Raw genomic sequence first — 13192 nt, forward strand, 5'->3', positions numbered from 1 at the left:
TTCATGAATATGACCTAAAACCTTCACAGAAATCATCTTCTAACTGGTTAGCATTAGAATCTGTCAAGCTGGCCTACAGTATGTTAGCAAGCTGGCTACTACTGTATATCTGTAAAAATCCATGCCAACATGAAGCATTATATGTAGTGATCATTATATACCAAGTTTTACCACCAAGTTTGAAGTTCCTAATGCTGCCTTTCGTGTTTAAAAGCAAAAGCTCAGAGAATTTTTTTCTCTTTACTCCTTATTCAATAAATGCAGTAGCACATCACACATAAGCACATCTTCGAGACAGCAACTCTGCTCCTGAGTGTCGATTATCAAGCTGCAGATCGTGAACCAGAAGGAGGAGGAGAATGAGTGACAACTCACCGACGAAAGAATAGAGAGCGAAAAAAAAAACTCGTACCTGTCAACGAGCTGACAGTATTACAGTTAATGATGCTCATTTGAAAAGGCAGAGCACGTCTTGGGCCTCTCACCCACACACAGACATGCACCTGATGGGCCTCTTCCTCATTTGCCCATAGCCACTTATCCAATTGAACATCATTTCTACTGCCCAGGTGTCACTCAGAGGATATCCGGAACGGATGCATGTGCCAAGGGAATGCGATGTCATAACCTGGCTAACAGTCTACCAGGGGTTATGTGGTCATTTGGAGACATGCTGCTATGTTGGTTTAAGTTTTTTCATTATTAAAGGACAGACTTTACTTTAGAATGTGAGAAAGCAGCAATATGTAATATCTGAAGTGCTGAATAGAAAGAAGATATTGTATAAGGCTTTATCTGCCAAATGATGTACAAATATGTGGTCAATTTTTAATCAAAATGCATTTAACATGAATAAAGTGCTAACGATTAGCCCAAGGACACCAGGGAATATGTAGAGTAACACACAAATGTACAGCGCACAGCCAGGATGAAACCTTTGGAAGGAGTTTTATACTGTAAAGTCCAAAACAACTTGAAATTACAAGCGGGTTACATAAAATCGGTCTAATAGAGAAGTTCCTTTTCATAAAAGCTTCGACAAGAACTTTTTTTAAAAAGGTTTGAGTCTTAACCATGCATGGAATTCTTGAGAGTTTCTAAGACATCTGCATACAGTACATGGCAGTGCCATCCTTTTTAGTAATGATTCGTTTCTTCACAAAATGTCCTATTTGGAGCAGTCTGGACAAACTGAGGTATGGCTCTATGCAGACCTCTTAAGGCTTTGTCTATACCAGGGGAGTCAAACTCAAACTCACAGTGGGCCAAAATATAAAACTGAGATAAAGTCAAAGTACAAACTGAATAGTTATTGAAACATTAACTGCAACTGATATGTAATGTTCAACCGTTTTCATATGGAAACAAACTTTAGTTTTGCTTGAACACAGGATTTGGAACAACCAGAGCTTGATATTACAAACACATAAGAAATTAAATTTGAAATAAAAGACACATCAGTGGTGTTCATTCATTCATTCATCTACCTCGGGTCATGGGGAGCCTGTGCCTATGTATCTCAGGCGTCATTGGGCATCAAGGCAGGATACACCCTGGACGGAGTGCCAACCCATCGCAGGGCACACACACACACTCTCATTCACTCACACAATCACACACTACGGACAATTTTTCCAGAGATGCCAATCAACCTACCATGCATGTCTTTGGACCGGGGGAGGAAACCGGAGTACCCGGAGGAAACCCCCGAGGCACGGGGAGAACATGCAAACTCCACACACACAAGGTGGAGGCGGGAATCGAACCCCCAACCCTGGAGGTGTGAGGCGAACGTGCTAACCACTAAGCCACCGTGACTCCCATAATAATTTCATTCAATGAAAATCCAACTTTTCGACTAGTGTCTTCTTATGTTATATTCTTTGGTTACAGACACGTTTAGCTCTGTTAGCACACAAGACAAACAGGTCTGTCCTTTATATTCGTCAACAGATAATCTGCCTCCCACCTGTCTTGAAAGCTCCTATTGTCCATCTTTCGTTTTGGCCATTTTTGTGGAGGGTGGAGTTAACTTGCCCGATGTGACTGTAACACGGTTGTTAACGACTGTCAACAGAGAACGAGGGGCGCTTGCTGGTCGTGACTACGCGTCAATACAGTGGCAAGGCATTCTGGGATTTGTAGCATTAGCGGAGCATGCGGCTAGCCAGCTGTAATGCACGTTTGATATGATCTCGCGGGCCAAATATAATTTGGCCTGAGTTTGACACCCCTGCTCTAGAGGGATAAACCATAGAACCATCACAGCTTCTAGAGTCTAACTAAACAAGTAGATGCCGTACTCCAATAGCGACACTCAGATGAGGACTTTCCTTGGAATGGGTTTACACTTCACACAAGGTTGCGAAACATTACCACATCAAAGAACCTTTGATGAACACACCTATACTAGTAGATCGCTTATAAACTATTAGAAAATAAGGTTCCATCTAGTATTCTATAGGGTAGTCCAGTTTGTTCCTCTGGGATATGAATGGTTCCACATAGAGGGTTCCAAATAGTGCCCCTTTTTAGAGTTCTGGGAAATCGTACAGTACCTCATCAAAGATCCATTATAGAACATTCAAACATTATTATTCTGTATACTTTAGTCCAAATATATCTGGCGTATTCAAATGGAGGGACCTTTAAACGCTAACAGAACCCAATTTTTGTGTCTAGCAGTAGCAATTCAATGTGATTTTTTTTTTGTTCATTTGCTTTGTTTTGAAACTTACACACTAGACGCTAATGTTTAGCCTACCATTTTAGCTAATTAGTTAGGCTTGGCCTGGATGCACGGCAGCTGAGAGCACTTACCATGACTGAGATGTGAAGCAGGTGCATATGCTCGTGCAGGCCCTGCGATGGCTCCCGCACCGTCGGCGGCGTGGCCTGAAACAGCTGCTCCGCACTGCTCATGGACACGTGGAAGAAAAGTGTCCCGTTCTCCAGCCACTGCTGCTTCCAGTGCACCTGGGAGATATCGGCACCTGTCCCCGACATTTCTGTACAGAAAAACACAGAGAAAGCGAGCGTGAGCTCTGGGAGGCATCGCTGTTAAAGATCTAAAATGAATTCGATAACGCCAAGTCTGATTATTACGCGAGGTTGTTTTCTCACGGCGCTGCACAGATTAGCATCGGAAAGCTTGTCACTCATTATTTTGATGGTTGAAAACTCAGCTGTCTCCTTAAGTCTGAGCAATCAATTGTTTCGTTTTCTTTTTAAATCAGCAAACTAATGTTATTACGCAGTTTCCAAAAAAGGAACATGTACATCAATGATACGATACCCAGATGCATGTGGGTCTATGTTTACCGTAGGGGTGACACTTCAGACAGGATTAGTTAGCTTGCCAGCTTATCAATAGCTAATCAAAAGCCTATTAGCTAGTGAATGCGCTTTGCAAAAGCAAAAGTCGTCTTAATATCGCATTAGCTCCAAGGTGACACTGTTAAACGAGCTTTGAAATTGCACTGGCACTAAATACTGTCAAGTGAAATGGCAGACGTTGATGTAATTTAGTTCAATCCGATTTTATTTGTATAGAGTGTTTAACAATAGATGATCTTGCAAAGCAACTTAGCAGAAATCTGTAGGTATAGATGTTTAGATTTACATCCCTAATGAGTGACATTGCTTGAAGGAATTCTTATTGATGATGCAAACGTTTTTTTAAACGAAAACTTAAAAAAATCGCCCTAAAGGACAAGCTATGGAGCATTTAAAAGTACAGTGCTTTAACTTCTGTACTGTATGTGAACTTTCTTCTTGTTCTTGACTTTTGAGGAAAATTTCGAGAATCAGCAAATATGTCCAAACACTTCTGGCTCTTATAATAATAATGAATAATACATTAGCATCTTATTCAGAGCATTTATCATGAAAAAGCGTTTTGCTGTCTTTTTGTTAAATCTGCCCAAGGTTTGTGTTTTTTTAATGAAATTGCACACCATCAGCATCAAATCCTTCCGCAATATAAGACGAGGTGCCACCCAAAGCTTGGCTTGATGTTTCCTTAGATGTCTTGCCCTTGATTGGCACCCAGTGGCCTTATTCATTAATCAAGATAGTTGCGTAATAAAGCATTACGATGTGTTTGTCTGTACCTGCCTAAGATATTGTTGAGCAAATCTTGTTGGTTTATTCATAAACTCGAACCATGTGACCGAGTCACAAATAGACATCCTTTTTGGTGAGCTTTCTTGCCAAATAAATAAATACTGCAATTTCTATTTGTGTCTTGAGATAAGGACAGGATAGTTTTTAGGTACAAATCTACAGTATTTAGTTGAGATTATTCACTGATGCAAGAGATAGACTTGCAGATCCTTCAAGGTATCCACACGGGTGCGTCCATAGCATCTGCAACGTCTGAGCATCAGGACAAATCACAAAGAAACCCCAAGGACATTATTTGCTAGTTCACCAAAAATCCAGTAAAAGTGGTGCTTCTACTGTATAATAAAAGCCCAAACGTTAAATTGCCTTAATTACATCAATGGCTTCATTATTCTTAGTGACTCCATCACCTGCAGCCAACAAACAATGGCATAAATCCGTCAAATCAATACAAAGAAGCAAAGCACATAGCCAAAGTTAGCATGACCCGTCAAGTCAGGCTCGTTACTGCTCGTTATCCATGCGGGAAAGACGCTGAGTTCGGTGAGATTTAGTTTTCCTCAACAAATCACTTCCTGAAACCTATTACTGCATTGCCAAGAACTCAGTTTCAGCAGTGTTAACTTCACATTATAAAGCACCAACAGGTTCTGTACTGTAAGTAAATCCACCTTAAAAGGGACTTGAGGGAGAAAGACCTTGAAGGGCGGGAACAAAGTGCACATGATCAGACTCACAGGGAGTGCAGATAAAAAGGTGGGAAGATTGTTATCGAGGACACTGCTCTGTTCTTCGATCGACCCAACCATCCTGCGGAGTTACCGTGACCTTTGGGAAATGTGGCTGTGATAGTTCCTGAGATAGTTGAGTGAAAGAGAGCTGCCTTAGGAAAAAAAGTGCTAATTGTGTATCGGTACAAACCTAAGAAACCTTCATGGTGCAAGAAGGAACCTTGATTTCATTTCTCTAAAAGATTCGGTATAGGAACCTGTACTATACACAAAGGGGAAGAATTGCCCATTACTCTATTATTTAGTTTGTCACTCTGGGGAAAGCATTGATTTATTTTTTTCTGTTGAACCCTACGGCAGAGGATTTCCCACCTAGAACCACAGTAAGAAGGGATTTTCACATAATACGACTATAAAATCTCACAGGGAATAAAATCCATCATAAAATCCAGCACAAGAAAGCCAGAACTTTGGAACTCCAGTGAGGAACTTTTCAGATTATTTTAAGTTTACAAACTTAACTAAAATAAGCTTCCCAAGGTTCTTCAAGGGTTCTTTGGGCAGTTAAAGCTTCTAAATGGAACACATTTTGATAATGAAAGATACAGCAAATCTTGAACCTTGGTTCGTCTCTGTGTGAACTCTGAAAGGCTTCTGCCAGGGGATTTACTTTCTAGAAAAGGTCTACAGAGAACTACTGCAGAAATCCAGAACTGACAACCATCAGAAAAATATCTCTGAAGTTGCCAATGGTTTAACTATCAAAAAAGAACCTTCCAGTGGCTCCTCAAAATTTTCTTGGATAGTTCTGGAGGGTTCTACAGTACATGAAACACTTCGATTGGGGAAAAGATCTCTCTGGCAGTGTTAATTACTGTAGTTGGTTTCTTTTTCTGCTAGAACCCTTGAAGTCTCCTTGTAGAACCTCACTACAAAGAAATTCCCTTGGGAAAAGTTTTGTAAAAACCGAAACTGGTAAAATAGCAAAGAAACGTAATGCGGTTAAAGATTTATTTATTTATTTATTTTTTCAGTAAAACCCAACACTCAAGAATTCTACAAAGAACCTTAAAGGTTCCAAAGAACACACAGTTCTAGATGTCTAGAGATGGTCTAATATCTTTACAAAGCCAGGTTAGATTTGGGGGGATTTGTGTGGGGGATCTTTTCCTCATCCTCCTCCTGAGAAACCCTACAAAGAACCTTGCAGAAATTTGTTTTCATACCCAAGCAGGGACCTAAGAGACCAAATCAAGAATCATACCATTTTCACAAATCAGTACATGAATCAAAGTATTAAGAATCATCAATGAATCATTTCTCTATGGTTATGCTTATTGAACATTCGATTTTTTTAAACAAAGAATTAAAGAATAGCAGAACTCAAAAAAAAAAGAAAGTCAGCCTCCGTTTTCCGACTTCTTTAACAGGTTGCTCTTCGGTTGCTGTGTGTTTTGAGAAATGGATTTCTTTCAGGCGTTCATAAGTCTCTAAATATAAATCCATAACAGAGACGCTGAGCGATGACTCCTTTATTTTTAAAGCTCCAGTCAGCAGACGTGTGTGTGTGTGTGTGTGTGTGTGTGTGTGTGTGTGTCCTCAAATGATTCATTGTTTTTTTTTGTTTTTTTTTTGTGAAACTCAGCTATCGTGAGTCAAATTTCCAAACTAAAGTTTAAGAGCAAAATCTAAAGTGTTTATTGGATCTCATTCGACTCATCAGCTTCTTATTAAAACGATTCATGAGCTGGAACATAATGACAAAGCCTAATATTTTTAATTAACCACCAGAGTTATAAAGCAATGAGTTAATCATTATTTAATAACGAATTAACCATGATTAAACTAAAAATGAAAATGTTAATTAAATCAATTAATTTCTACTCTTCTACAATAATGTTTTCTGGTAAAATTTTTCCTAACTTTCTAAGCAGAAAAAGAACCGAATTTATTTTGAATAAAGTTTTTTAATACTTATAAATATTGTTTGATTACAACAACTAGAAATAATAGTATGTAAGAAAAATTAGAATACTTCGAGTATTAAAACGATACACACTGTATACGTTTTTTTAAATGACACTATAATATATATAATAAGGCAAGCAACATCTCAACAGCACTTTTAAATCTCTGCTTAAAACTTATTTTTTTAGGGTAGCTTTTAATTTGACTAATTGTAATTTTACATAGTGCTTATTTTATTGTCTATTTTTGTTGCTTTAATTTTAATCTTTATATTATGTGTGTAATTTTGTTGCTTTCATTTTGCTTTTGTAAAGCGCTTTGAGATGTTCTTTTAAAGGCGCTATAGAAAATAAAGGTTATTATTATTATTATTATTATTATTATTATTATTAATTGATATTTAAGATTAAATTACATTTAATTTAGTAGAGCTCAAATTTTAACCGTTCTCATGATAAATTCTTACTTTTTTCATTTATTTAGCTTTTTTTTTTTTTTTTTTTTTTAATAAATTGAGCTGTGTATTATTTTTAATAAACATTTCAAAAATAAATCGAACAAAAAAAAAAGGAACAAATGAATCCGCTTCACTTTCGAACGATCTGCATGAGGTCAAGTGTGAACGCTTGTCTTAATTTCCCTCCACTATAATTAATTTACTTTTAATGAAAAATGATCTTGTGATCTTTGTAAATGAACTGAAGTACAACCTGTCTGTACAAGCAGCATTGTGGTTTTGAGGCATTGAGAGAAACGGGAACAAAATATTGTTATTCATACTGATGTACTGTATGTGCAGACATTCACTGTGTCGTACAAAAGAAGAAGCAGAAAGAGGAAAAAAAAACGACCCTTAAAGTGGTTTTACTTCATAACAGCGTGGTATAAAATACCCAGAACATGACTTTCAGAGATAGAAGGACAAATAAGATCATACAGCAGAAGCAGCACAGCAAACTGGAGCAAATCTCCACTAAGAACTGGCAGGATTGGATTAAATAAGAACTAGAGCTGAGACACTAAATCCAGTCATGATGGAAAAATGCTCCTGGACATTTATAAAGTTAAAGGCCGTGGTCATGAAAGTCAGACTTTCACTAGTTTCTGCTTATTGCAGTTCGTGTTCTGCTGCACTTTAAAGTCCTGGATGTGTTTTTTATGCTACATTTCTTTCTCGATAAAACTTTCAGTACTGCTACGATTCAGAATTACAGGCTCAGGCATATACTCTCTCACTCTCTCACTCATCTTCTACTGCTTATCCGAACTACCTCGGGTCACGGGGAGCCTCAGCCTATCTCAGGCGTCATCGGGCATCAAGGCAGGATACACCCTGGACGGAGTGCCAACCCATTGCAGGGCACACACACACACACTCTCACACTCCGGACAATTTTCCAGAGATGCCAATCAACCTACAGTACCATGCATGTCTTTGGACCGGGGGAGGAAACCGGAGTACCCGGAGGAAACCCCCGAGGTACAGGGAGAACATGCAAACTCCACACACACACAAGGTGGAGGCGGGAATCGAACCCCCAACCCTGGAGGTGTGAGACGAACGTGCTAACCACTAAGCCACTGTGCCCCCCCGGCTCAGGCATATAATAATTCACTAATTTAAACAAGAACATTTATCATAAACAGCCATCTATTTATTTTCTGGAGTGTCAATAATAAACAGGGTCCTGAGAAACCTGGTCCTGTAATCATAAATCAGAATCAGAATCAGAATCAGAAAGGTCTTTATTGCCAAGTATGTTTTCACATACAAGGAATTTTTTGTAGTACAGGAGCTCCACAGTGTAAACATATAGCAATGGTAAGACATGAACACATAAATAATAGACAGTTGTATGTGCAAATTGTAATATAAGTGTGCAAATTAAAGTAAAGATGTGCAAATTCAAATGTAGATGTGCAAAATAAAATATAAATGCGTACTTGCAGACAATGTAAGAATAGGTTTTGTTCTGTGTATGTTAGGTGTTCATCAGATGTATGTTAAGTGTTCATCAGATGTATGTTAAGTGTTCATCAGATGTATTGCCTGAGGGAAGAAACTGTTCCTATATCTGGTCGTTTTGGTACTCAGGGCTCTGTAGCGTTGGCCAGATGGCAACAGTTCAAATAGTAAGTGTGCTGGATGTGAGGGGTCCAGAGTGATTTTCTTTGTCCTTTTGCTCACTCTGGAGAAGTACAGGTCTTGGAGTGTAGGGAGAGTTGTGCCAATGATTCGCTCAGCAGTCCGAACTACCCTCTGTAGTCTCCTGAGGTCGGATTGGGTGGCTGAGCTAAACCAAACAGTCACTGATGTGCAGAGGATGGATTCGATGATTGCAGTGTAGAACTGTTTCAGCAGATCCTGTGGCAGGTTGAACTTCTTCAGCTGGCGAAGGAAGTACAACCTCTGCTGAGCCTTTTTCACAATGGAGTCAATGTGAATGTCCCACTTCACGTCCTGGGAGATTGTGGTTCCCAGGAATCTGAATGACTCCACTGCTGTCACAATGCTGTCCATGATGGTGAGTGGGGGGAGAGCAGGGGGGTTTCTCCTGAAGTCCACGATCTTCTCCACTGTCTTGAGCGTGTTCAGCTCCAGGTTGTTAAGGCCGATCAGTGTGGTGTCGTCTGCGAACTTCAGGAGCTTGACAGAGGGGTCATGAGAGGTGCAGTCATTCGTGTACAGAGAGAAGAGCAGTGGGGAGAGAACACAGCCCTGGGGGGGCGCCAGTGCTGATGGTGCGGGTGCCGGATTTGAGTTTCCCCAGTCGCACTAGATGCTGCCTGTCTGTGAGAAAGCTGGTGATCCACTGACAGACAGAGGAGGGCACGGATAGCTGGGTTAATTTGGGCTGAAGGAGTGATGGGATGAAAGACTCCAAACATCATAATTAAGAGCTCTTAATTTAGCCTAAAAATGTCTAACTATGAATCTTATCTTCAGAGTGATTCAGGACTCAAATCAACTCTGAACAAGGACAATACAACAATGTTTATTTTAGAAAGGAGGCGGGGTTTAACTCGTTAATAGGTGACATTCTTTTGACAACTCTTTGTGATTGGTCCAATAAAAAATAGAAGCGCTTTTAAAATCTGCTCTATTATAAACCTTGACTTTGTCTCTATGTTAAGATATTTGAGACTATATGGTGTAGGGATTACGTTTGTGACCGAACGTAGTGGTGTGGTGTTTTAAGGGTTAAGATGCTTTATGAAGAGCATTTATCTTTACTAGGATGGGGGACTCGAGTCATATGACTTGACTCGAGTCAGACTTAAGTCACAAATTTGAGACTTGAGACTTGCTTGACAAATATTAAAAAAGTTTCGACTTGACTTTGACTTGACATTCATGACTTGAGACTTGACTCGGACTTGAGTTAGATGACTCAGAGATAGGTGACTGGACTTGACTCGAGTCAGACTTAAGTCGCAAATTTGAGACTTGAGACTTGCTTGACAAATATTAAAAAAAGTCTCGACTTGACTTTGACTTGACATTCATGACTTGAGACTTACTTGTGACTTGCATGTGTGTGACTTACTCCCACCTCTGCTAGGATCTTCTCTTTAATTTTAAAGTGATTTTAAAGAATTATCTTGGAATTTCGTCACCATGAGAAACTCTATACACTGAGAATTTTCATGAATACGAGCCCTGGAGTGTATCCCAGGAGACAAGGCAGGGGACATTAAGGACAGTGTGCCAACCAAATAGAGGCCATTTCTTAAAAAACATCTATTCATGCAGAGCAAAGTGTGAATAAGCTGTTCCTATAGAAACCGTAACTCATTAGAAGAAGAGTGTTAATATAATCGTGATACAGTTTCTAAAGGCTGAAACTGAGATTGAAAAATTCTGCTAAATTTCCAAGTTGGAATTTAATGGCATGTTGCCTTATATTTAAAAGGTGCCCTCTTCAATAAGCAGACATAACACATCTATGGACGTAACGCAGTCTATAAAAGAGTTCAGAGCCACATTTTAGGCTTGGTGTTCTATAAAAGACTCCACACAATGAAAGTATTCTGTCCAATTTATTTTAGAGCAGACTTTCTAGGCAGCGAGCCAAAACTACGAAGGCGTTTCAGATAAAATTAGGATGGATTTCGGCTCCGGCACAAATTTTAATTCATCAGAATAAATCACACAATAAAGCGAGGCCGGGTTAAAGCATAACTGGAATGAGATCGCTCCTAAGTTTCAATTAGCTAATTTACAGGCTTTGTTTTAGTCCTCGCAAAAACGCCCAAAAAAGGTATCATTAGATTTTAGCCAAAAGGAACAAATCATGAAATCAAAACAACCTGCATGTCTTACTGGATCAACAGAAAGAGAAAGAAAGAAAGAAAGAAAGAAAGAAAGAAAGAAAGAAAGAAAGAAAGATTAAGTAAAGAAAGAAAGAAAGAAAGAAAGAAAGAAAGAAAGAAAGAAAGAAAGAAAGATTAAGTTAAGAAAGAAAGAAAGAAAGATTAAGTTAAGAAAGAAAGAAAGAAAGAAAGAAAGAAAGAAAGAAAGAAAGAAAGATTAAGTGAAGAAAGAAAGATTAAGTGAAGAAAGAAAGAAAGAAAGAAAGAAAGAAAGAAAGATTAAGTGAAGAAAGAAAGAAAGAAAGAAAGAAAGAAAGAAAGAAAGAAAGAAAGAAAGATTAAGTGAAGAAAGAAAGAAAGAAAGAAAGAAAGAAAGAAAGAAAGAAAGAAGAAAGAAAGAAAGAAAGAAAGATTAAGTGAAGAAAGAAAGAAAGAAAGAAAGAAAGAAAGAAAGATTAAGTGAAGAAAGAAAGAAAGAAAGAAAGAAGAAAGAAAGAAAGAAAGATTAAGTGAAGAAAGAAAGAAAGAAAGAAAGAAAGAAAGAAAGAAAGAAAGAAAGGTTAAGTGAAGAAAGAAAGAAAGAAAGAAAGAAAGAAAGAAGAGTAATGAAGAAAGAAAGAAAGATTAAGTGAAGAAAGAAAGAAAGAAAGAAAGAAAGAAAGAAAGAAAGAAAGAAAGAAAGAAAGAAAGATTAAGTGAAGAAAGAAAGATTAAGTGAAGAAAGAAAGAAAGAAAGAAAGAAAGAAAGAAAGAAAGAAAGAAAGAAAGAAAGAAAGAAAAAGAAACTACACAGGCTACAAAAAGTTTAGTACAATCCCAGAATTCCATTCATTATATCAGATTATGACACATACATACATATATATCAATCTTGTATGATTATAAATCCACCAATCAGAAGACAAACCTGCATTTGTTTGTCCCGCCCCTTTTTTCTATTCAATTAAATCTATACTTTTGTGAATGGACAAGCTTTCAGCATCTGATCGATGTACAGAACAAACGTTCACCTGGTTCACCAATGGACAGAGATGTGTACTGTAAATATGCTCATTAGAATATTAGACCACGCCCACTTATACTCTCAAGCATCAAGGGCAAGCAAATCTCTCTAAAATAAGGCCGTAAAATTTTATAAATTTTATAAATTGATCATTGTGATTAATCATAAAACAGTTAGGTTTTTTTGCATTGTTTATTCATTCATATTTAACTACTGTTCAAAAGCAGAGGTTATAAGAAGTGCTTATACTGCATGTTATATCGCCTCATAACGCACTATGCGAATCGAGGCTTGGTGACGTGTTATGGCTCTTACAATAGCTTATAATGCATCATGATAACGATTCACAATGCAATATAAAGACAGCTACAGAGTATGATTCACTTTCATAAATGCTTATCAAGAGATTGAATGCATTATAACCAGATATGAACATGGTCCACGTTTATTATAGATATGTATAACCTTCTCATAGAGGCTCACCTACATTTTATGAGAAACAAATCTCTTCTGATGATTAAATACAAGAATATAAACATGAATTACTTAATTCATGCACCATAAAATGTCTTATGATGCTTTATAGTGCGTTATGGATATTGGATTTATAGATTATTAGCACTTGGTCAAATTTGAGACGGAGATACAGATTTATTATCATTCTGATTCTTTAATACAACATTAAACGATTCCACCCTGAACAGACGTTCATAAGCTTTCAGAGGTCAAAGTGCTGACACAGTAATAATCTGAGCACTAGGCAAAATAATTCACCCCACACACTGTAGCTTCTGGACTCAGCTTATAAAACATTATCCAATTCAAAGGAATTATAATGAACTGAAAAATAAACGTGGAGTCGGGTTTAAATAAAGCATACGCACGGAGGATAAGGCAGAACTTTAATCCTCTTTCTTATCCGCCGATAAACAGATGAGCGGACTGATGGACGTATAAAACTGGCATTTAGGTGGGATTAAGTGTTTAATCTTGGACACGCTACCAAGAGATTGGAAAAGAGAAATGATTCATTTCACCTTGCCAACGTCCT

The 13192-nt window shown here is 38.0% G+C and overlaps 1 protein-coding gene across 2 annotated transcripts in view; it reads right to left on the minus strand.

The window, feature by feature from the left end:
- LOC132840721 (astrotactin-2-like) overlaps positions 1-13192 on the minus strand; it is a 343281-nt gene that overhangs the window by 257891 nt on the left and 72198 nt on the right. For both annotated transcript variants that reach the window (XM_060862652.1, XM_060862651.1), the window contains exon 2: positions 2821-3008. In XM_060862652.1, the coding sequence (XP_060718635.1) occupies positions 2821-3008 (188 nt within the window). The remainder of the gene's footprint in view (positions 1-2820; positions 3009-13192) is intronic.

The sequence above is a fragment of the Tachysurus vachellii genome, chromosome 26, assembly GCF_030014155.1.
Source record: "Tachysurus vachellii isolate PV-2020 chromosome 26, HZAU_Pvac_v1, whole genome shotgun sequence".
NCBI lineage: Eukaryota > Metazoa > Chordata > Actinopteri > Siluriformes > Bagridae > Tachysurus > Tachysurus vachellii.